This window comes from Lactuca serriola, chromosome 5 (genome assembly GCF_051521515.1).
Source record: "Lactuca serriola cultivar US96UC23 chromosome 5, Lser_US96UC23_V15, whole genome shotgun sequence".
Taxonomy (NCBI): domain Eukaryota; kingdom Viridiplantae; phylum Streptophyta; class Magnoliopsida; order Asterales; family Asteraceae; genus Lactuca; species Lactuca serriola.
Window position 1 is genome coordinate 98,018,491 of NC_136412.1, and position 26,648 is coordinate 98,045,138.

The window sequence follows — 26,648 nt, forward strand, 5'->3', positions numbered from 1 at the left end:
TTTGCCACTTTACGTGATGGATGGCTTGTAAAAGAGTAGATCTATGGTTTAGAGCTTCTGCATGGCTTGGAAAGCCTCTGTATGGTTTCAGATCACGGGTACTCAGCGAGTCACAAGGGTGTACGCGGCGAGTTGCTTGAAGATAGGCTGGAACTCAACGAGTTGGAAGAACAACTCGACGAGTTGGATGAATATGGGCAGGAACTCGGCGAGTTGGTTGCAGATGGCCTTGCACTCGGCGAGTTTGTTCTTGGGCTTGGCGATTCTGGTCGTGGGGTCCTAACCTTTCTTCTGGTTGAGCTGTGAATCGGTGAGCCAAGGAATGACTCGGTGAGTCGACTGTGAAAGTACTCAGAGTTTTTGGACTCGGTGAGTCTCGGGGTGACTCAGCGAGTTGAGTTGCGATTGGGGAAGTTCTGTGCATGGGGACTCGGCGAGTCATCGGGTTGACTCAGCGAGTAGAGTCAGTCAGGGTTTGACTTTGACTTTGACTTTGACCAAGGGTTGACCAGTTGATTTCCAGGGGCATTTTAATAATTGTTGGATATTGTTTTGAGTTCAGTGTTTTGGTGGTTGGCCAGTGGTGGAGATCGTATCGGTGGTCGGAGCAGCTCGGGTTTATCTGTTCAGTCGGCAGTTGCGAGGTGAGTTATCCTCACTATATCAATAGGGTCTACGGCACCAAGGCCGTCCCTTTATCGGATTGTGATCCGGGTATCGTTGTTATGTTATTGCTTTGCTATGTTGCATCCTGGTAGTTAGGATGGTATATGATAGAGACCTGGTTAAGGTCGGAATCCTGGTATATAGGATGATGTTATGCTAGTGACCGGTTAGGTCGGTATCCTGGTTAGGATGATGTTATGCTATGTGATTTGTTAGATCGGTTTTATTGGATGTGATATGTTATATGATTGAATGTTTATGTGCACATGGTTGTTGGACTGGGGTTGGGTTGAGGTGGGACCTGCTTTGTGCTGTAGGCCAACATACCCAGGGCGGACCGGTTATCCCGAAGGCCCAGCGAGTGGTCCGGATAGGCTGTAGGCCCCAAGAGGGCGGACCAGACGTGCCGAGGCTCGGAGAGTGGACCAGGCCGACTGAAGGCCCAGTGCGGGTGGACCAGTCATACGGTAGACTCAGAGAGTGGACCAGGTGGATTGAAGGCTCGGTGTGGGCGGACCAATCACACTGTAGACTCGATGTATGTGGTTAGACTCGGAGGGTGGACCAGGTGGACTGAAGGCCGGTGCGGCAGACCACTCACACAGTAGACCCGAAGTGCATGGATGTTCTGTGTTCTAATATGTTATGCCCTGTTATGCGTGTATGGTATATGTGGTTGGTATTTTGGGGATATCTCACTAAGCTTTCGGGCTTACAGTTGTGGTTTAATGTTTTTCAGGTTCTTCAGGAGACCGTGGCAAGGCAAAGGCATGATCGTTCCGCTCCTCATGATTATGTATTGTGATGTGATTCTGGGAAGACTCTGAAATAATTGTATTGAAAACCTTTTTGTAATAATGTTATGAAAACGGGTTGTTTTTGAAAAGTTTAAATTGGTTGGAATTTTATGGATGTTATAGGTTGCTTGTGGGAAGTTGGAAGTATAGTAATGGATGGACCATATTGACATTATTATGGATAGATAGGATTCTATTAGGAATGAGTTGTCATATGGAAAATATGGAAATGTTTCCATAATGAGAGTTGGATATTAATTTCCATGTAGATTAGAAACATTTATGCAAGAAGGATGTTCAAAGGAATGTACTTTGAATGTGAGACTTCATATCTATGGAGTTGTCTTGTAACAAACTCCAAAAGAGAACTTTGTAATATAACTGGCAAAGTCTTTGCGACCTTGATTCTATGAAATTACAAAAGCGTAATTGCATAAAATGTTAGAATCTAACATATTCTAATAGTGGGTAGAATTTAGTATTATTACACTTGTAAAAAGGATTTGGAAAATGTGAAATGAGTGTCATTGGAAATGCATTCAATTGATCTATTTCAAAAATTAAGGACCATGGGTAAACATAGTATGCATGCTTGGAGCATGAGATAACTAATGATATAATTCAAGTATTAACTTGATTATCTGAAACATTATACAATGAATAATGTGTAATCAATGTGGTGATTAAATAATAAGTGTTTTATTTCTACTCAAAAGTTTTGAGGCCATACTGGATTCGATTATTATTGTGTTTCACTTTGCATGTTTTGACTTTCACAATAACTAGGTTATTGAAACATCCACAGTCAATCATACTTTGGAATTAAGTAATGAGGTAAAAGTATTATGAATTCGACTGTAGATTGTCTACGGCGTTTAGACATAGCAAAAGTCTGATGCAGTGTTCATGAGTGCTCCTGAAATAAGATTTGAGTATTGGATTAAACCCACGCTCACATGAATTACTTCATGGCTTTTATCACGAGTGATTGTGAGATGATAATATCTTATATTCTTGAAACGGAGAGATATGAGTTGTTGTTTATAAGTTGATTGCACATTGATAGTACGTAAACACATCAGTAACTTAATGTTATAAAACGTATTGTTGTGTGTGATTTGATGAGTAAATAGTACAAGCATATGAGTCAAAGTTTATCCATTCCTTTTACCCAATGTGGGATAAAACTGATATATGTGGGCACTCGATGATTTATTGATGACACCTAAGCGCTTGGCCATGCCTAGACTATGTTAATGTGTTCAACTAAAATCTGTTGTCAGTCGTCTTAAATCGGAAATCAGGGAACAACACATAGATAGAGAGAATGATTATAATATATGTCTCATGGCTATACGATATCTTAAGAATGGAGGAATATATGATCCCTTATATAAAGGACCCATTATTGATAAGATCAGAGTTTGACAGCGGCTTTTGAAAGCTACAATTGCTAATCAGATTTTGTATTCATACTTGCAATAATAGTTATTAGACTTATCCAAGTGGGAGACTGTTGGATTAGGTGTCTAAGCCCATAACTATTTTTGGTATGTACTTGATTTGATTATGAGCATGGTCCTTTTGGGTTGTCTTCACTCATGATTATGACAAGTGGAGAGAGACAGAGAGAGGAGAGAGAGAGAGAGAGAGAGAGAGAGAGAGTAGGATTTATTATGTGAATAATAAATTGGTACTCGGAATGATTTTATTAATATATTATTTGGAAATCATATTATTAATTAGTAATTAATAAGAAATTAATCTCGTATTAATTTTGGGACTAAAGTAACTAATTAATAATGGAGGGATTGATTATGTAAATCAATAATAGTTATAGTTTGGGCTAATCGACCGTATTGATAAGAGGTGGACGAAAATCTATGGAAAGCCCATAGAATTTTCGTCCAAGGGCTTTTCATATGGGGGTCCATGGATTGCTTAAGGCCTAAGCAAGGGAATTAGGGTTTCCACCTGAAAACCCTAACAACCTCAACTATATAAACCCTCCTAGCATAAGGATTTTCGGCCCCAACGAGTTTCTAAGAGAATCTAACCGATTTCACCTCTTTCCTAAGTCATCTTGTTGCATTGGGTGTTTGTGACTCCATTAGACGTGCGACACTTGTGGCACTAAGCTTTCAAAGGTCAAGGAGTTCTTTTTATTACAACATAACAAGTAAGGTAATCACTAAACCCTATTTTCATATGAATTTCGAAATCATGTATGCTAGTATTACGGTTTATGCTTTGGATGATTATTTGCATGTATAACTTGAGAAAAACCGAGATCCAAAGCATTAGGTTTGCATGTACACCATACATATGTTGTAGTGCTCAAAACTCATATCCTCCACCAATCAAGGAAGCAGTGGGTGAGAGTGGAAACCTATTCAACCGCCACTTTATAGGTAGTTTCCTTATACTCCTCTTATAGATTAGTTTTGTGAATGAGGCCTACTAACGGTAAGACTGGCTCGTCTTATACATATATATAATTATTAATCTTTTAATATTATAATGTATAAGGATTGAATTTTCAATTTTTAAAACTCTAGGGTTTAAAATTTAAATATTTCAAGATTAAAACTTTTTAATTAATTTTTAAATTCCAAAACTTGACGGAAAATTTTGAAACTTTTAAAAATCTGTTTAGATCAAATTTAAACGAATAAAACAATCATATAATTTTATTTGTTACCAATTTGACCTAATCCAACTAACATGGAAAGATAAATCAAATCAAATAATACAAATAATTGGTTTATCATATAATGTAGTTTATATCATATAATTTGACAATTATCTTTCAATTGGATGAGGATAATCATTACTTTATCAAAAAATCGAATTTTATGATTCAAAATAGTTTTTGGTAATGATCCTAATCCAATTCTGGTCAAAATCCTGAAAAATATGCCAACCAACAAGACGACTCGTCGAGTCAGGCAATGAACTCGTCGAGTCCCACAATAGACTCGTCGAGTTTATCAGTCAGAGAGCCAATTTCAGTTTGCTTCAACTTTGAACATTCAACCAGTGCATCAATATAACAGAAAACACCCTAAGCTCTGATACCACTGATGGGTTTTGAGCACTATAACAATCCTATGGTGCACATACAACCCTAATGCTTTGGATCTAGGTTTTCTCAAGTTATACATGCAATATTGAATATCCAAAGCATGAACCTTAATCTAGCATACAATTTTCAAGAATTACAACATAAAAAAAGTTAGAAGAATACCTCTTTGTTGTAGCTAGTGATCTTCAACCTTTGAGAGCTTAGTACCTCAAATGTGATACCTCTAATAAGTCAAAAACACCAAGAACAATGGAGGATTATGAGAGAGAGGTTAAGAGGCACTCAAAATTGGCTAGGGTTTCTCTTATAAGCATAGGGACGATTTTGGGAGTGTTAGGGGTCCTTTTATAGTGTAGGATCTTTAGGGTTTTAACCGTGGAAACCCTACTTCATTTGCTTCGACGTTAAGTAATCCAATAATCCTCTTGAAAGGCCCTTGGATGAAATCTTTATGGACCCTCACAAAGATTTCATCCATTCCCAATCAATATGGATCATTAGCCCAAACTAGAAGTATTACTGATTTACCTAATCAGTCTGCGGTAATTTAATTAGTCTCTTTTGATCACTAAATTAATTTCAAATTAATTTTTGATTAATACTAATTAGATTATATGATTTCTGAATTAATATATAATTTTATAATATATTAATAAATCACAATTAACCTCTTTCTTCAATATCCATCCTATCAAATTGCTATGGTAAAGGCAACCCAAAAGGACCATGCTACTATCAGTCCAAGTACAAACCAATTATAGTTTTTGGCATAGACACCTAATCCAGCAGGTTCTGGTTTTATTTTATACTCTAATCGTCGCCCACTACATCGATTTGACATTCAGAAGATTTAGATTCAAGGAATCGCAGATAATAGAAGGAGAATTACAGCGAATGAGTGAAATGAAAGATGGAAATTAGAGGAATGTTTCTAAACAGAAGAAAACACAAACGATTAGAAAGGAAATTTGTAGCACCTGGTTCTTGGTACGTATTCTTTGTAATTAACTCTTTAAACATTTGCATTTTTGGCCTTGGACTCGGCGAGTTGAAGGACCAACTCGCCAAGTAGAAGCGGGATAAGATGCGGGACTTAAGTGATGGACTCGGCGAGTCAGGGACCGGACTCGACAAGTCTGTGCTGTCTGGACAAAAACCCTAATATGAGGGTTTGCACCCTATATAAACTCATTAACTCGGCCTCCCTTGTCCCTTACACTCTCTCAGAGTTACATAACGAAACCCTAGCCGTTTGTGTGTGTGTTAAGGCCATTTTGGTGCTTTTGTGAACTTGTGAAGCTTGGAAGGAAGAAGAGAAGTGGAGTATTCGACTTGGGCTTGTAGATCCATAAATCTCATTCCATCTTCAGCTCAATCAAGGTAAAATTCCCCTGCTTTGGTCTTTCATTAGATTGTTTATCTTTAGAATATGGATCTTGGGTGCATTTTTTTCAAGCCATTTTCGGACTAAAGGGGTGTTATGAGGACATTGACTTCGGATCTAGACCATAAGAGGGGTTTCATGGCATAAAGGTGCCCACTTTAGGGCCATGAGAGCCCCATGCACATTGTAGGACACTTTATATGGATTTTTGAGCTAAAACCCCATGCATGTGCATCATGTTTGGAACTTTACGTATAAAGTGGACACCAGGAGGCCAGATCTATAGTTTTGGTGTGTTAGATCTCATTTAAATCGACTACATGGATTGGTCAAGATTGGACTCGGCGAGTCCAAGGCATAAAGTCCCATATCTGTTAAGGGTCTAAAGAACTTAGTTGGGTGTTAGAAGGACTATAGAAGGTCAGAAAGGGTAACCCAATGTTCTGGACTAAGCCATGGTTCGGAATAATCATGGGACTCGGCGAGTGCATGAGCAGACTCGGCGAGTCCAAGGCAATCTTATTATGGATGAAGATGAACCCGACGAGTTATTCATACAACTCGGCGAGTCATGGACAGGACCTGTTTATCAGTTGAAGATGGACTCGACGAGTTGTTCATACAATTCGGCGAGTTGGATGAAGATTCAGTCGATGTTCATTTAGAAGGAAAACTCGTCGAGTCATCGCCTACGGCCACAATGTCGGCCCACCAGTAGGACTTGTATGTTAGATGATTGTCTTTGTGATATCATCTAGGTTTGCTACTACCTGATATGTTGTATGCTGGCATGATATACGATAGTAGTAGAGTTCGGTTGTTAGGACCGAAGGGTAGGTCAGGCACCCCAGATATGTCTGACAGTACGTGATTATATGTTTATATGCTGACTTGATATGATATATGAGATAGCAGTAGTAGGAGGGGAATAGTCCCCAAGTTCGGTTGTTAGGACCGATGGGTAGGTCAGCACCCCAGAATGGCTTGACATGGGCAGGTCAGCACCCCAGAATGACTTGACACGGGTAGGACGGCACCCCAGAATGGCCGCACGGGTAGGTCGGCACCCCATAATGGCCGTACCGGGTAGGTCGGGTACCCCAGAATTGCCTGGCAGTATGTATGTTATGTGATTGTATGGTATGTGGTACGATGGTGGAACTCACTAAGCTTCATGCTTATAGTTTATAGTTTTGGTTTCAGGTACCTCTTTAGTGAAGGGGAAGGAGCCGGCGCGGTAGCGGCACATCATACACACATTTTGTTTTCCATACTATGAGACTATTTTGGGATTTGTACTCTGACCCTATGGTTAATTTCATGTTTTCGTTTTCAGACATGAAATGTGTTTTAAGAAATGATATGATCGAATGTTGTTTATTTACTAATGTTTTGCAAAGTGTTTAATTAAAAAAATGAAATTTTTGGACTTGAAAATTGGGTCGTTACAAGTTGGTATCAGAGCCCTGGTTTGAGGGATTCGGACACACCTTCGGGGGTGTCTGAACTCAAACCGAGGGATTAAAGGATTTCGAAAAAGAAAAAGTTTTCTAAAAGATTAAGTAAAGAGTTTTAAGAAAGAACGAAGTGTGTGATGCACGCGACCAGCCGAGCTCAAGTAAGTATTCCCCAAAGTACCCATACAAGTTCATGTTATGTTTAACAGTTTCAGTAGAACAACATGCTAGAATAGGACTAACGATCTAGAAGTAATGCCTTACGTGTCTGCTTTATGTGCTTCAACTTATGAGAATTACATGCTAGTATTGAGTAGACAGCAGTAGGATAGCCTATTTAGGTTATGCCTGATAGTATGAGTTTAGCATTGTATGCTAGTACAGTTCTCTCTATGAGAACATATTTGTTTGAGTAATTTTTCGTGCGCCCGAATGTTGATTGCTTTGTGCTTTGTGGGACTCTGAGCGATGGGAGTTAGCAATTAGGTGAATACGTCACGTCACATGTGATCAGGGTTGAATAATCTCAGAGTGTTAGATTTAGCCCTGTTTCGCAGCTCTCGTTTGAGTCTAACCGTTGTAGGGACGAGTCTTTTACTCGAAGGATTATCTGAGCCTCATCACATGTGATGGTAGTCAAGTAATGGTTAATTGGCATTGCAAGGAGGCCTTCAGCAGCTGAGGACCGGATAGGGTGGAGTCAGAGGTTTTCCCTAAGGTAAGCCTAGGATGAGAGTAGTAGAGACCAGCAGTGGTAAAAGGGATCTGATGGAGTCAAGGCAGTACTTGAAGAAGGTACGGATAGATGTGGAAGGTAGTATGGGCCCGTAGTGCTGAAAGCAGAGGATCCATACCCGAATTGAGGAAGGCCGAGATAAGACCAGGGAACTTGTAGTAGATGTGATCCCTTAAGAGGTATCAGTATCGCTAACGGTTGTTATTTATGTATTGCAGAATGGTGGTACTACGCTCGAGGCCAGCAGTTGGCCGTTCAAGAGAGGGATCGGGTTCAGGATCAGGTTCCGAGCCAGTAGATGAGGGGAAACGCGAGTTCATCGCGTCAGAGATCACCAGGGGCATCCTTAAGTCGACTCCCATTATCTTCGGGTCGATCAAGGAAGGGATGGTTGAGTTGATGAAGGATCGCCTCAGGGCGTTCAGGAGTGACATGGCATCTGACCAGTCGAGATCTCGCACACTGTCCTTTAAGGACTTCAGGAGCAGTGGTGCGCCGGATTTTCACGGGGTGAAGGACCCCATAGCTGCCAGACGATGGATTGCAGACATCGAGTCTGCATAGTTGACTAGCTTCTACCCCGAGGGGTCGAAGGTGAGGTTTGCAGTAGGGTATTTGAGAGACAGAGCTAGAGACTGGTGGGAGTCGGTTGGTGACTCATTGGGAGCCTCGATTGTTGAGGCTATGACATGGTCAGACTTCGTGACCAGGTTCCGAGCAGAGTTTGCGCCAGCTGTAGAGCTTCAGCAGTTGGCCATGGAGTTTTTAGATATGAGGCAGACCACAGAGACTGTGCCAGAGATCACCGCCAAGTTTCGGGAGAGGGCGTTGTTGGTGCCCCAATACGCGAGTGATGAGGATATGAGGATGACCCGCTACCATGACATGCTACGAGATGATATTGGGAGCATGTCAGTTTTTCCGCTTGGCCTACTCTGGAGTCCATGATTGCCAGGGCAAGGGAAAGGGAGATCGACCTGGATCACATCCGGAAGAGGAAGGAAGAGGAGGGGCAGGTTACGGGAGGGACTTCGGGGAAGAAGCCCAAGGGATTAGATGGTAGGCCGAAAGGCCAGTCGGGACCGGGCCGCTGCAGGAAATGCGGCAGGCCACATGAGGGGGCATGCAGATTGGCATCATCGGGCTGCTACAAGTGCGGCCAAACGGGGCACTTCAGCATGGATTGTACTGCCCCTGCACCGGTTATTCAGAAGTCTGAGTTGCTATGTTTCCACTGCAACTAGAGGGGCCACAAGAAGGCCAGCAGCCCCCAATTGACAGCAGCATCAGCGCCAGTGAAGGCGCCAGCTCCAGCAACCGTGCGGATCACTGATGGTCGGCAGGGTAAGGCAGAGGCTCTGCTGGTGAGGAGCCGGGCATTTCAGCTGACTACCGAGGAGACATGCGCCACACCAGATGTGGTGACGGGATTATTCCATGTGAACGGTATCCCAGTTCAGGTGTTGTTTGACTCGGGTGCCACCCGATTGTTTGTTTCTCTTGCGCTTAGTAAGAAGTTTACTGAGTCTTCGGGCATCTTGGATTGCCCTTTTGAGGTAGAGATTGTCGATGATCGATCGGTGCAAGCATCAGCAGTGTTCATGGATTGCATTCTGAGGTTATTTGAGGAGCGTTATTTGGTAGACTTGGTTCCCATTCCGTTGTGTGGGAACTGATGGGTTTTGAGCATTCTAACACTTTCTAAGTGTACATGCAACCCTAATAACCTTGGATCTATGTTTGTCTAATTATCATGCAAAGTTGAATTCCAAGGTTATATTCCTATCTAGCATACATGGGGAACAATTTTTAACTTGAATGAAAGATAGAATAACTTACCTTGTTGTTGCTTATGTTCCTTGAAACCTTGTGAGCCTAGCACCCCAAGTGTGATGCCTCAAATGCTTCACACAACACCAAATGCTCTTGGAAAGACTTTTGAGAAAACACACACTTCTTGAAATCGGCCTAGCCCTCTTGTTTCATATGTGTAGCCGATTTTGGTGGAGAATGGGATTCTTATATAGTGTTGACACATCTAGGGTTACACCATGTAAACCCTAATGTGTCATGACTCTTCATTTCCATGACCCATGGGTTTGTAACTCCCATGGAGCATCCATGGAGCATCCTATGGGTGGAACCCAACTTGATAATCCATGGAGCCTCTTAGCCCACTATACAAGATATGAATGATTTACATAATCAACCCATATATTTAATTAGTTATCTTTTGATCACTTAATTAATTCTAAATTAATTCTTTGATCAAACTAATCAAATAATATTATTAATATTTTAGAACTTATAATATATTAATAATTTCCACGTGTTATTTCTCTCATTTAGTCTATCCAATTGCATGGTGCCATGCAACCCAAATGGACCATGCCGGGTCGGGTCAAGTACTGACCAGAAATAGTTATGGACTTAGACACCTTATCCAACAGAGTCCCACTTGGATAAGTCTAATAACTATAACTCCAGTACTTCAGGAACCAACCGACAATCGTAGCTCTTTCAAGGTCTCTCGGAACTGAGAAGATGTTGATACGCCATTTAAGATAAGTGATCATATAATCCTCTGTTCTAGATATCAGTCGGACAAATACATGGAACAATGTCTTACTTATTGTCCAGCAGTTTGTTTCTCAATTTCCGATTTGTTTGACAAAGGACTTAATTGAACACATCAACTTAGTTCTGACCGGGCCCGGTACATAGGTCAAAACAAAATCATCGAGGGGCCCAAATATCAGCTTCTAATCCAAGAAGGAACAGATAAACTTCGACTCATATGTTTGTTCTACCACTCATTGAATTATACACAAAAGCACATTTTATAACATCGAGTTACCAATGCGTTTTCGTACAATCAATGCATAACCAACTTGTAAGTAACAAATCATATCTCTAGGTTTGAAGACTTATATGATATTACCGTCTCACGATCACTCGAGATAAATTCCATGAAGTGATTCCAGTGAGCGTGGGTTGAGTCCAATGCTCAGAACTTATGAGCACTCATGATTGTTGTAGCCTTGTCCAACACCTTAGACCTCTGCAACCAATCATGACAGTCTTGATTCATACCTATTTCCGACATATGACCGACTGTGGAGGTTTGAATAATATGTTATACCAAACAAAATTATTCTGGAAGTCAAAACATGCAAAAGAAATATAGTAAACGATCGACAAGAGATAGCAACACTTTACTCATAAATAAAACACCTTTTATTCATCATCTAATGTCAATTACACTTTACAAATTTCTAGGTTATCTAACTACTAAATCTAATATCATCCTTCAGCCCTATACTCTGAGCATGCTGGAGATGCTTAACCCGAGTCAGTCCCTTCGTGAGGGGATCTGCTGGGTTCTCATCTGATGATACCCTCTTTGCCATGAGGAGTCCTTCTTCTATCGATGTCTAATAAAATGGTATTTTCTGTCGATGTGTCTAGATCTCCCGTGATCCCTTGGTTCCTTGGCTAAGGCAACAGCGCTTTCACTATCACAGAAAATTTCCATTGGCTCTTTAATAGCTGGTACAACTCCAAGGTCTCCAATGAAGTTCTTCAGCCATATCGCCTCTTTTTCTGCCTCACTAGCTGCAATATACTCTGATTCACAAGTTGAATCAGCCACTGTCTCTTGCTTGGAACTCTTCCAAGAAATTGCTCCTCCGTTTAGGGTAAAGACCCAGCCCGACTGAGAGCGGTAATTATCCCTATCAGTTTGGAAGCTAGCATCATTATACCCTACAACTCTCAAGTCATCACTCCCACCGAGGGTAAGGACCCAGTCCTTAGTCCTCCATAGGTACTTGAGGATATTCTTTACCGCAGTCTAGTGTGCCTTGCCAGGGTTCCCCTGATACCTGCTAACCATGCTCAGTGCAAAGGCTACATCAGGTCGAGTACACGTCATTGCATACATGATCGATCCTACAGCCGAAGCATAAGGTATTCGACTCATTTCTTCAATCTCAGCCTCAGTGCTAGGGCTTTGTGTCTTACTCAATCTGGCGTTACTCTGGATGGGTAACTCTCCTTTCTTGGAGTCCTGCATGCTGAATCTCTTCAGCACCTTATCCAAGTAGGTACTCTGACTAAGTCCAATTAGTCTTTTACTCTGATCTCTCAAGATCCTTATCCCTAGAATATAGGCAGCTTCTCCTAGGTCCTTCATAGAGAAACACTTCCCAAGCCAGGACTTAACTTCCTGTAGAGTTGGGATGTCATTTCCTATGAGTAATATGTCATCATAGAGAAACACTTCCCAAGCCAGGACTTAACTTCCTGCAGAGTTCAAATGTCATTTCCTATGAGTAGTATGTCATCCACATACAATACCAAAAAGCTAACTATACTCCCACTAGCCTTGACATACACGCAATACTCATCTTCACTCCTAGAAAAGCCAAATTCCTTGACCTTTTCATCAAAGCAAAGATTCCATCTGCGAGGTGCTTGCTTCAATCCATAAATGGATTTCTCAAGCTTACACACTTTATTAGGGTACTCGTTGCTGACAAAACCCTCTGGCTGACTCATGTAAACATCTTCAGCCAACTTTCCATTAAGGAAAGCGGTTTTGACATCCATTTGCCATATTTCATAGTCATGAAATGCAGCTATGGCTAACAGAACCCTAATAGACTTAATCTTGGCTACTGGAGAAAAGGTCTCATCATAGTCCACTCCAGGAATTTGAGAGAAGCCCTTTGCAACCAGTCGAGCCTTATAAGTGTGTACTTTACCATCCATGTCGGTCTTCTTCTTGAAGACCCATTTGCACCCTACTGTCTTACGACCTGGTACATTCTCAACCAAGCTCCAAACTTGATTGTCATACATGGACTGTATTTCGCTGTCCATTGCCTGTTTCCACTTGGCTGACTCAAGGCCTGCCATGGCTTCTGCGTAACTGTTAGGTTCATCCACACCTATCAGTGTCTCATCACTGATAAGTGTATCACCTTCTGCAGTAATGTGGAATCCATAGTAATGCTCAGGAGCATTACTAACCCTTGTGGACCGCCTCAGAGGTACAGACTTGTCAATTGGCTCAACAGGAGTTTCCTCCTCAAGTTGAGTGCTAGGGTTTGAAGTTCCTTCACCGCTTGACTCTTGAATTTCTTCAAGATCAACTTGCATCCCACTGTTTCCTTGGCTTATAAACTCTCTCTCTCTCTAAAGAAATCCCTCCTAGCTACAAAAACCACATTTTCACTAGGTCTGTAGAAGTGGTAACCAAAGCATTGCTGTGGGTAGCCGATGAAAATACACCTCTCGCTTTGAGGTTCGAGCTTATCATGAGTCTCGCGTCTCACGAAAGCCTCGCAACCCCAAATATTGATGTGGTCTAGTTTAGGTACTTTACCAGTCCACATCTCGTGATGAGTTTTGGCAACTTTCTTTGTAGGGACTAGATTAAGGATATGGGCGCCAATCTCTAAGGCATACCCCCAAAATGAGATTGGTAGCGAAGCTCGACTCATCATGGAACGAACCATATCCAACAAGGTTCGATTACGCCTCTTAGCCACACCATTCAACTGTGGTGTCCTGGGAGGTGTCAATTGTGAGACTATCCCACATTCCCTTAGATAGTCAAGGAACTCTGAACTAAGATACTCACCACCACGATCGGATCGAAGCATCTTAATGTTCCTGCCCAATTGATTCTCGACTTCCTGTTTAAATTCCTTAAACCTTTCGAAAGTCTCTGACTTATGCTTGATCAAGTAGACATATCCATATCTACTGTAATCATCAGTAAAAGTCAAATAATAACGACTACCATCCCTTGCAGCATGTTTGAATGGTCCACACACATCCGTGTGTACAAGGTCCAACAAACCTTCACCCCTCTCACACGAGCCTGTGAAGGGTGACTTTGTCATTTTTCCAAGTAAGCATGATTCGCAACTATCATCTGACTTTAGGTCAAATGACTCCAAGACTCCATCCTTTTGGAGTTGGCCTATGCGTTTCTTGCTTATATGTCCAAGACCACAATGCCATAATGATGCTTTATCCAAGTTATTATTAACAGAATCAATACACAATACATTATTTCCTAAGTTATCAACCACAGATACTGTTTCATACACGCCATCACAAGGTAATGCTTTAAAATAAAGAACATTATTAAAGAAAGCATTAACTGAACCAACTTCATTATCAAATGAAAAGGTGAAACCTTGTTTATACAATGCATGAAAGGAAATAATATTTCTTGCCATTTCTGGCGAATAACAACACTTATTCAAATCTAAACTAAACCCACTACTTAGCGATAAAGTATAAACTCCAATCTTGGTGACAGGTAAAGCTTTCCTGTTCCCCGTGATTAGGTTTATTCTTCCTTGCTCCACATTCTCACTTCTTCTTAGTCCCTACAAGTCACAACAAATGTGAATACCACAACCGGTATCTAGGACCCAAGATTTAGAATGGGGTGAGTTATTAGAAATGATAGTGTAAATACCTGCATGGTTGGGTTTAACTTTCCCATCCTTCACATCTTGCTGGTATTTTGGGCAGTACCGCTTCCAATGTGATTTTTCATGGCAATAGAAGCATTCAGCCTCTTTTGGGTCAGAAGAAGGAGTAACGAAACCTTTCTTGGTTCCACTTGAAGAAGAGCCATCAAGGGTCCGAGCCTTGGTACCCTTTGAAGAGCTCTTTCTCTTCTTCCCTTGACTTTTCCCGATTGCCAAAACTGGAGTAGAGTTTGGAGTAGGAGTGTTAACAACCGACTTCCCCTTAAGACCTGTTTCTGGGGTCTTGAGAAGTCCCTGAAGTTTGCTGAGTGTGACCTCTTCCTTATTCATGTGATATGTCATGCGCAATTGATCATAGCACGATGATAAGGAGTGCAAAATGATATCTATTGCAAGCTCCTCAGGGAAGTTCACATTAAGCTTCATCAATCGATCCACATACCTTTGCATTTTCTGCATGTGGCTCGTGACGGATTCCCCGTCCTTCATCATGGTTGTTATCATGGAGCAGATGATTTCATACCTTTCTTGTCGTGCACTTTGATGGTATCTTTCCATCAGATCTTGGTGCATTTCATAAGGGTAGAAATCCTCATAGGACTTTTGGAGTTCTGCTGTCATCGTGGCCATCATGATGCATGCCACCTTGGTAGCATCCCTTTCATGTGCCTGAAATTCAGCGATCTCCTGGGGAGTTGCAGTGGTCTCATCAATCTCCTTAAGCTCCTTGTCAAGGACATATTCTTTGTCCTCGTAGCGGGTAATCATCCTGATGTTTCTGATCCATTCATTGAAGTTGGATCCCTCAAAAGTGACTTTCCCACACAAGTTCATAAGGGTAAAGGAGCCATTAGGATTAGAGCCCGAAGCTGCATTGTTTGAAGACATCTTAAGGAAAAGGACAAGATTAGTTTATATATTTAGAGAGTCCTTAATAAAACACCCAAATGTGATATTAAGTCTAGGATCCAATCACCATATATTATAACTTAGAAGAGGTATGCCGTAATCCAAGCTATAACATATTTGAAAGGTAGGTGAATGACGATTCAACAATTTCCACCACGAAAACCGAAATATTAAATATTAGGTTTTTGATTGGTTCTTATAAATTCCAAGATTCTTTGAGATTCAATGAACTTTTCAAAGGCATGTTTCAATCTCGAGTGTGCCCTCCAAGTTTTGTGACTGGGATACCGAGGATCACAAAACAAGGTGTGAAGTAACCATGCAAATCACTTGGTACCCTTAAAGTTTATCACTCAATCGATGTGCCGGTAAACCACACACGCTCCACCGATACTATAATAAACCTTAAGTCACCCTTTACCTACCTTGTTAAGTCAAAGTTAGTGTGTCGGTTAGCCACACACGCTCCACCAACGACTTAAACAAAGTGTAAAGTGTAATTTCATGGATTAGCACCTTATTCACATTTTTCCTAAAGTAACTAAGATTGGAAATTTAATAAAACATTTAGTTAATTTATAATATTCATCATACTTTTAATGAGAATTTATAAGTCCTTGTCCTACCCGTTCGGCTAACGACCCTCCACCAGTCAAGCAAGCGGTGGGTGAGAGTGGACACCCATTAAGTTGCCATTTTATAGGCAACAACCTTATACCCACCTTATAGACCGGCTTCGTGAATGAGGCGTACTAGCGGTAAGACGACTTTAATCTTATACATATATATATATATATATATATATATATATATATTGTTAACTTATAATATTATAAGTATAAGGGTAGAATTTTAACTTTCAAAATTCTAAGGGTTGGAACTAAAGTTTTAGCATGAATTTACTTGTTCCAAAACTTGAGGGCAAGTTTTGTAAACTTTCAAAACTTTTCATTTCTTGTAACTTATGAGTTTATTAGAGTAATAAAAATGAAGACTCTTCATTTTTCTAACTCTTGTGTTATTTTAATGGTTTTAACTCAAGTGACTTTTGGTTTTCCATAACTTGAGGACAAGTTATGGACTCCATTAAAACACATTATGATCAAGAATTAAACTACCACATAGGTTACAAATAATTCCTATGATCATCTAAACATCATAAGATCAAGAACATGAACATGAACACTTTCATGAATCAAAACTACACTTAAAAGTTTGTAATTTTGATAACTAGTTGTTGTAAATGGATTAGCAAAGACATTACACCATCTAAAACAAGTTTTCAAGTACCAAAACAGTTTAGGGTAATGTTTCTAGTCCATTTCCAACAACTAAAGTCGAAAATCTGCACTCTGTGGCTCCTACTCGCCGAGTGCATGAACCTACTCGGCGAGTAGGTTGAAGATACAAGTGAACTCGGCGAGTCTCCCCATGGACTCGGCGAGTTCATCAGGCAGACAGCAAGTTTTTCGACTTTTTTCAACTTTTAAGCACAAATAACAAACAAACAAGCCTAGGCTCTGATACCACTGATGGGTTTTGAGCATTCTAACACTTCCTAAGTGTACATGCAACCCTAATAACCTTGGATCTATGTTTGTCTAATTATCATGCAAAGTTGAATTCCAAGGTTATATTCCTATCTAGCATACATGGGGAACAATTTTTAACTTGAATGAAAGATAGAATAACTTATCTTGTTGTTGCTTATGTTCCTTAAAACCTTGTGAGCCTAGCACCCCAAGTGTGATGCCTCAAATGCTTCACACAACACCAAATGCTCTTGGAAAGACTTTTGAGAGAATACACACTTCTTGAAATCGGCCTAGCCCTCTTGTTTCATATGTGTAGCCGATTTTGGTGGAGAATGGGATTCTTATATAGTGTTGACACATCTAGGGTTACAACATGTAAACCCTAATGTGTCATGACTCTTCATTTACATGACCCATGGGTTTGTAACTCCCATGGAGCATCCATGGAGCATCCTATGGGTGGAACCCAACTTGATAATCCATGGAGCTTCTTAGCCCACTATACAAGATATGAATGATTTACATAATCAACCCATATATTTAATTAGTTATCTTTTGATCACTTAATTAATTCTAAATTAATTCTTTGATCAAGCTAATCAAATAATATTATTAATATATTAGAACTTATAATATATTAATAATCTCCAAGTGTTATTTCTCTCATTTAGTCTATCCAATTGCATGGTGTCATGCAACCCAAATGGACCATGCCGGGTCGGGTCAAGTACTGACCAGAAATAGTTATGGACTTAGACACCTTATCCAACAGGAACAAGGTGATCATAGGCATGGATTGGTTGAGCCCTAATGGGGCGGTGATAGATTGCGCACATCAGCTGGTGCGGATCAGGACCCCAAGTGGGGGAGAGTTGCTGATCCACGGCGAGAGGCCACAACGTGGACCCACAGTATGTTCAGCAGCGAGAGTTAGGCACTACCTTCAGCAGGGTTGCGCAGGATATGTCGCGTATGTTATGGATACCTGGGAGACGGGTAAGGCGACGGTGAGCGAGGTTCCGGTGGTGCGAGACTACGATGATATGTTCCCAGAGGAGCTTCCTGGGATACCTCCGGAGCAACAGGTGGAGTTCAGGATCAACCTAGTCCCTGGTGTGGCTCCGATAGCCAAGGCACCGTATCGGTTGGCTCCTCCTGAGATGCAGGAGTTGTCTACACAGCTGCATGAGCTGTTAGACGAGGGATTCATTAGACCGAGCAGTTCACCCTGGGGAGCCCCGATTCTATTTGTGAAGAAGAAGGACGGGTCGCATCGGATGTGTATAGATTATCAGGAGCTGAACAAGGTAACGGTAAAGAACCGTTACCCACTCCCAAGGATTGACGACCTCTTTGATCAGTTACAGGAAGCATCTTGGTTCTCCAAGATCGATTTGCGTTCGGGTTATCATCATATGAGGTTTAGAGAGGAGGATGTGCAGAAGACCGCGTTTCGGACACACTATGGCTACTACGATTTTGTGGTGATGCTCTTCGGGCTCACCAATGCTCCTGCCGCGTTTATGGACCTCATGAACAGCGTGTGTAGACCGATGTTAGACTGGTCGGTGATAGTGTTTATTGATGATATCTTGGTCTACTCCAATACGCAGGAGGAGCACGAGGAGCATCTGAGAGAAGTTTTGGAGACTTTGAGGAGGGAGAACTTGTATGCTAAGTTCTCCAAGTGTGAGTTCTGGTTACGCGAGGTGCAGTTCCTCGGACATCTCGTCAACCAGAACGGGATCTCAGTGGACCCGGCCAAGGTAGAGGCCGTGATGAGATGGGAAGTTCCGAAGTCTACATTTGAGATTCGGAGTTTCCTAGGATTAGCGGGATATTATCGTAGATTCATTCATGATTTCTCCAAGATAGTCGTACCCCTGACGCTGCTAACAAAGAAAGTCGTGGTCTTTCGGTGGGGGCCTGAGCAGTAGGCAGCGTTTGAGATTCTGAGACAGAGATTGTGCGAGGCGCCAATCTTAGCCCTGCCAGAGGGCGTAGAGGATTTTGTGGTATACTGTGACGTGTCTATTTCAAGGTTGGGCGCGATACTGATGCAGAGATGGCATGTCATTGCCTACGCTTCGAGGCAGCTGAAACCTCACGAGGCGAATTACCCGACGCACGATTTAGAGTTGGGGGTGGTGGTCTTCACCCTCAAGATTTGGCGACATTACCTCTATGGAGTTCGGTCTACCATTTACACTGACCACAAGAGTTTGAGGTACCTCATGGATCAACCGAATTTGAACATGAGACAGCGTCGGTGGTTGGACTTGGTGAAGGATTATGATTGTGAGATCCTTTATCACCTATGGAAGGCCAATGTGGTTGCCGATGCGCTTAGTCGCAAGGCAGCACCGATCAAAGGAGTGTGCATGAGGATGACGGTGGTGACTCTACTATTAGAGCAAATTCGGGAGGCTCAGCAGGAGGCTATGAAGGAGGAACATCAGAAGAGCGAGTGGATAGTGGGTCAGGTTTCCTCCTTAGATTATGATAGCCGAGGATTATTGACATTACACCATATGGTGTGGGTACCGTATCACGGAGGCGTGCGCCAGGTTTTGATGGAGGAGGCGCACAAATCCTGATTCTCCATTCATCCCGGGGCGACGAAGATGTATAAGGATCTTCATCTAGACTATTGGTGGCCCTGCATGAAGTAGGATGTAGCTTGGTATGTTGAGCGGTGCTTGACCTGCAGGAAGGTCAAGGCCGAGCATCAGAGACCACACGGCAAGATGCAGCCGTTGGATATTCTGCTGTGGAAATGGGAAGACATCACGATGGATTTTATCACCAAGTTTCCCAGGACCGCACAGGGAGTAGATTCTATATGGGTCATCATGGATCGATTGACCAAGATCGCCCACTTCATACCGATCCAGGAGAACATCTCGGCCGAGAAGTTGGCCGATATCTACATTCGAGAGGTGGTGGCGCGGCACAGAGTGCCTGTTTCCGTGATTTCAGACAGAGATGTAAGGTTTACTTCTAGGTTTTGGAAGAAGTTCCATGACGAGTTGGGCACTCGTCTGCATTTTAGCACCGCCTTTCACCCGCAGACAGATGGTCAGAGTGAGCAGACCATCCAGACTCTTGAGGATATGTTGCGGGCGTATGTGCTAGACTTCGGTGGTAGCCGGGATACCTATCTTCCTCTGGCTGAATTCTCATACAACAACAGCTACCACGCGAGTATTGATCATCCTCCCTTCGAGATGTTGTACGGAAGGAGGTGCTAGACCCCGATATGTTGGGGTGAGGTTGGCCAGAGGGTCATGGGGAGCACCGAAATGGTGCTCAAAATGACCGAGAGGATTCAGCAAGTTCGGAGCAGGCTTCAAACTCCACAGAGTCGGCAGAAAATTTATGCCGACAAGCGCCGTTCAGACCTGGAGTTCCAGGTTGGGTATATGGTTCTTCTGAAGGTGTCGCCATGGAAAGGCTTCATCCGATTCAAGAAGCGAGGCAAGTTGGGCCCAAGGTAGATTGGACCATTCAGGGTCGTAGCCCGGGTGGGCAAGATAGCGTACAGGCTGGATCTTCCAGCCGAACTCAGTCAGAGCCACAACACTTTCCACGTCTCCCAGCTGCAGAAGCGCCTGTTGGACGACTCAGCGGTGGTACCCCTAGAGGATATTCAGGTGGACGATAGCTTGAACTACATTAATAGGCCAGTGGCAATCCTCGACCGAATGTCGAAGGATTTGAGTAACAAGAGGGTGGAACTCGTGAAGGTGCAATTGCAGCACCGGAAGGGATCGGAGTGGACTTGGGAGCCGGTGGAAGAGATGATGGAACACTACCCCGAGCTGTTTCAGGAACGAGCAGCAGACTTCGAGGACGAAGTCTAAAATAAGTGGGGGAGATTTGTAGCACCTGGTTCTTGGTACGTATTCTTTGTAATTAATTCTTTAAACATTTGCAATTTTGGCCTTGGACTCGGCGAGTTGAAGGAACAACTCGCCGAGTAGAAGCGGGATAAGACGCAGGACTTATGTGATGGACTCGGCGAGTCAGGGACCGAACTCGACGAGTTCGTGCTATCTGGACAAAAACCCTAATATGAGGGTTTGCACCCTATATAAACTCATTAACTCGGCCTCCCTTGTCCCTTACACTCTCCCAGAGCTGCATAACAAAACCCTAGCCGTTTGTGTGTGTGTTAAGGCCATTTTGGTGCTTTTGTGAACTTGTGAAGCTTCGAAGGAAGAAGAGAAGTGGAGTATTCGACTTGGGTCTTGTAGATCCAGAAATCTCATTCCATCTTTAGCTCAATCAAGGTAAAATGCCCCTGCTTTGGTCTTTCATTGGATTGTTCATCTTTAGAATATGGATCTTGGGTGCATTTGGGGCTTTTCAAGCCATTTTCGGACTAAAGGGGTGTTATGAGGACTTTGACTTCGGATCTAGACCATAAGAGGGGTCTCATGGCATAAAGGTGCCAACTTTAGGGCCATGAGATCCCCATGCACATTGTAGGACACTTTATATGGATTTTTGAGCTAAAAACCCCATGCATGTGCATCATGTTTGGAACTTTATGCATAAAGTGGACACTAGGAGGCCAGATCTATAGTTTTGGTGTGTTAGATCTCATTTAAATCGACTACATGGATTGGTCAAGATTGGACACGGCGAGTCCGTTTTGGGACTCGGCGAGTCCAAGGCATAAAGTCCCATATCTGTTAAGGGTCTAAAGAACTTAGTTGGGTGTTAGAAGGACTATAGAAGATCAGAAAGGGTAACCCAATGTTCTGGACTAAGCCATCGTTCGGAATAATCATGGGACTCGGCGAGTGCATGAGCAGACTCGACGAGTCCAAGGCAATCTTCTTAGGAGGGGAATAGGTCCCCAAGTTCGGTTGTTAGGACCGACGGGTAGGTCAGCACCCCAGAATGGCTTGACACGGGTAGGACAGCACCCCAGAATGGCCGCATGAGTAGGTCGGCACCCCAGAATGGTCGTACCGGGTAGGTCGGGCACCCTAGAATTGCCTGGAAGTATGTATGTTATGTGATTGTATGGTATGTGGCATGATGGGGGAACTCACTAAGCTTCATGCTTATAGTTTATAGTTTTGGTTTCAGGTACCTCTTCAGCGAAGGGGAAGGAGTTGGCGCGGTAGCGGCACATCATACACACATTTTGTTTTCCGCACTATAAGACTATTCTGGGATTTGTACTCTTACACTATGGTTAATTTCATGTTTTGGTTTTCAGACACGAAATATGTTTTAAGAAATGATATGATCGAATGTTCTTTATTTACTAATGTTTTGCAAAGTATTTAATTAAAAAAATGAAATTTTTGGACTTGAAAATTGGGTCGTTACAAAATTAGATGTGTTGAAGTCGAATTTAGGATTTAATAGCAGCAAAGAGAAGCAGTGAGAAGCACAATCGAGGAAGATGGCATGAAAACGTCTAGTATTGAGCCCGACTCAATATGGGGATTGTAGATAAGCCGCACTAGTAGTTAATTGTATGATAAATTACAAAACAAACAAGTTAATTATTTTCCAATAATTAAGATTAATTGATTCTAAAATTGTGTTGCGTCGATGTTGTTTTTTTAATTATTGTTACATTTTACTTTTGTTTAAAACATAGTTTTTATTTATTTGTGGCCAACGCACGAACATTCGCCTAGTTAATGTGGTAAAAGATAAATCATTTATCTTGAACCAAATTGATTTGAAGATCTTCTTTATAAGATTTATATAAATATAGATATATGGATATAGATATAGATATAGATATATAGATAAATATATTAATTAAAATAATAAAAATAATAATTATGCTTTTAGAGGTAAATTTTATTCGTTCAGATTTATGACAAAACTAAGGTGTTGTTTGGTTTTCAGATTTATAACAAAACTAAGGTGTTGTTTGGTTTAGAGGTAAAATTATATTCGTTCAGATTTATGACAAGAACTTGAAGCAGTTAAATAGGATGTTTCATGTTTGAAGAAAGAAGTTCAAGAGCTGAAGAATAAAGCACATTGTTATAGGATTGAAATCAGTTGTAATATTATCTGAAAACTGTTGAATAGAGTTTTGTATGATGTATTGAATTGTGGTGTTTTGAATGTAGGGATTGTATGGTTTATATGGAATGTATTAATTGGTTTATATTTATTGTATTGAATGAGGTTTGCATATGGCACACATTTGATTCTAATTTACATTGAACTTGGCTGCAATTTCAACAGCCAAAAGACAAGGATAGTGATAATTGAATTTGTCTTCAATTTCAACACCAAAATACAAAGGACATTGATAGAAACAAATAGAGAATATGATTCATAATAGAAAATTGACATATGATTCCCATTATAACCTTCTTAATAAACTAATGCATTAATACCAATAAATATTGAAAAAGAAAAAACACAATTGACATAGGATACCTTATCTGATTCGATTACTTAAAGGCCATAAAAAGTTGCTAGGTTAATAGCAATGGTAGTATTGTCAGTTACATCAAAAGTTGGCCCAATTAACAAAACAAAGTCACCATACATAGTGTACTATTACATACTTCCAAAGAAAAAGAAAACAAGTAGCCCTAATCAGTCTAAAGTAATTGGGTTGTCCTCAGTCACTCCTTTTCCATCCTTTCGAAAAACATGCTTCATGATTTGTATCTTGTTGATTCTCTCTGAAGGCTTCCTTGCTCTAACACCAAGACTCTTAGGTACTCTAACACAAAGATTCATAGGCACTTGGTTAACAAGTACTAGATTCACATGATCTTGGTTGATAGGTACTTCATTCACAGGAACTTCATTCACATGCTCTTGATTCACATGATCTTGATTCACAGGCTCTTCATTCACAGGCTCTTCATTCACAGGGACATGCTCTTGAGTCAGAGGATCTTGATTGACATGTGTTAGAGCACTTGGAGCTGGAGGGCTTGGACCTACTTGTGAAGGACAATTTCTTGCATTACTCCTCTTTCTTGCTTTACTTGGACCTGCTTCAGAAGGACCCCTTAGTGGACATGTAGCTTTGTTGTGTCCAGTTTCATTACAAATTGAACATCTGTGTTGAACACCTACCCTTCTCATAGTATGCCTTGTATTTTCACTCAGTTCATTTTCTGCATGGTCTCTTTTTCTTTTCATACATGGCCTACCAGGTAACCTCCTCCTAATAGGAGGTAGTATCTGGTAAACATCAGGCATGTGGGGCCACAAGGTACTATCATTCAGGGGATGTATGTTGTACTCATATGCCCTAAGAAATGCAGATTTAGTAAACCACTCTGCAACATATTCCTCTGGATCAAGATTCAAAGAAGATATGGCACATATGGCATGTACACAAGGAATTCATGTCAATTGCCAACCTCTGCATCTACATTCTCTCTTCTCCAAGTCAACACCATACCATTCATTACATTGCACAACTTCAAACTGTTTTTATCCACTTACATATGATGCCCAGAATCTGTCAATAGAAAAAGTAGAAAAAAGTTAGTTAGCACTTGCAAGTACAAAAAGTAAGTAAAAGTGTTTGTAACAACTAACCTTCTCAACTTCTTTAGTTCACCAATTTTCCTTCTGATAGTTCGACAGATTGCCAAACAGATTGCCAAATCCTAGCCCAATCCTTTCCCTTTCTACATGTACAATCTCTCCATCACAAATACCCTTCTTTCTAGCTTCTTCAATATTAGCATTGAAGCTCTCATACACACCATTTTCCATTGCATAAAATCCCGTTCCAACCTTAAAAAAAGCCAGTGACCAACAATCGGGGTCCCTTTTAATGACATAATCATATGCCCCTACATCAAAGCTCTTGATTTCTTCAATTGCAAGTTCAATATTTTGAATTGTAGTTGCCTTTACAGCCCTCCAAAAAGGTTTAATGTCACACTCACCCTTAAACTTTTTATGGAAGTTAGCAAGGATGTACCTAGCACACAGCCTATGCTCAACTTTTGGACATCTTTCTTTCTCAGCCTCCATTATACCCTGCATTGATTTGGAATGTTAGTTTGTGAAAAAGTTAATTTTTGTAAAAGATAATTTGTGTATATATGTACCTTGTGTCCATCTAACATCAATGTGATTCCATTACCATTTCCCCATCTATCTATGTCTTCCACTAGATTGTCCAAGAACCACTTCCATGTACTCTTGTTCTCAACATTTACTACTGCCCAGGCTATTGGGTATATGTTATTATTTCCATCCCTGCCTACTGCTGAGAGCAGCTCCCCTTTACAGATGCCCTTCAGAAAACATCCATCTATCTTGATTACCTTCCTACACACATCTAACAAGTGATCAACAACTCCTTTAAAGCTCACATAAAACCTTTCAAACACCACAATAGAATTATTTTGGTGTTGCACATACACTTCAACATGAGATCCTGGGTTGGCCCTTTTAATTTCAGCTCCATATTAATCCCACAGCTTGGAATAATGATCCTTCAAATCACCCTCAATTTCACACAATGCAAATCTTTTTGCATTCCTACATTGTCCAACACTAACATTTATGTTGAATAACTTGGATACCATAGCTTTCATCTTCCTCAGACTCATTTTAGGGGACTCCAAAATATCAATGACAAATTGTTTCCCAATCCACTTGTAGGTAACAGTTGACCCAAGTTTGAATACCCTTGAACAAGTATGGTCTTCTCTAAGGGAATTTATTTGAAATGTTTGCTCATCTTTCATCCAGAAAGCCCACAATCTAAAAGGGCATTGTGGTCTTTTTCCTTTACAACATTTTACAAGCAACCTATCCTTGTCATTCTTCTCAAAATACTGGTCATATCCATGTGCAACTACATAGTGATTGAGAGATGACTTAAGTTCAGCAGGAGAAGAGAATCTCATACCTAGTTCAGGCTTCATCTTCCTCTATTTTTTAGTAGCATCATGCCTACGATAGACAGCTGGAAGTTCATTGCCTTTTTCATCTTCATCTTCAACAACTACTGGACATAACTTGTTCAAAAAATTATCATTATAGGTTTTTTTAAAGATTCGTTTGCTAGATGTAACCGATTCATCCTCTTCATGTTCACAGTTCTCATCATCTGCCAAAACAGAGTCGACATCTTCTTCTGAATACATAAGTTCTTCATTGTCTGGTTCTTCTTTCGGAATACACTCAAATATAGGTTCATTATCATGGTCATCCACATGTCTGTTCGGAGTAGTCATATTCATTTTGTAGTGTTTGGAGCCCCTCACTCAATCTCACTTCAGGTATACAGTAATACACATGCTTGCACAGAAAATCGATAAGCTTCTCAACATATTTGATGAAATCGGAGAAAACAAACTCGTTTGCATCTTCATTTAGTCGTAGTACATCTGGAGCAAAATACACTAATAGATTAGGCACAAAAGTACCATTATAGTGTACATCGACTTTTGGAAAACCTTGATTTTCCTGCATTGAATCAGAATGGTGTCCTGAGAGATTGAGAGAAGAGAAGGGTGAGTAATGAGGCACTGATCAAGAACGGATTAAATACAATAGAACCCTTGATCTTCGTTCGTAAATGATGTTTCT

The 26,648-nt window shown here is 41.2% G+C and overlaps 1 protein-coding gene across 1 annotated transcript; it reads right to left on the reverse strand.

Annotated features, from left to right (window-relative positions):
* Positions 1–24,653: 24,653 nt before the first annotated feature.
* Positions 24,654–25,981, reverse strand: LOC145049690 (uncharacterized). The gene is made up of 3 exons (XM_078998065.1): positions 25,530–25,981; positions 25,157–25,430; positions 24,654–25,085 (listed from the first exon to the last, which is right to left on the reverse strand). The coding sequence occupies exons 1-3, from the start codon at positions 25,979–25,981 to the stop codon at positions 24,654–24,656; spliced, it is 1,158 nt and encodes a 385-aa protein (XP_078854191.1).
* Between the last annotated feature and the right edge of the window lie 667 nt (positions 25,982–26,648).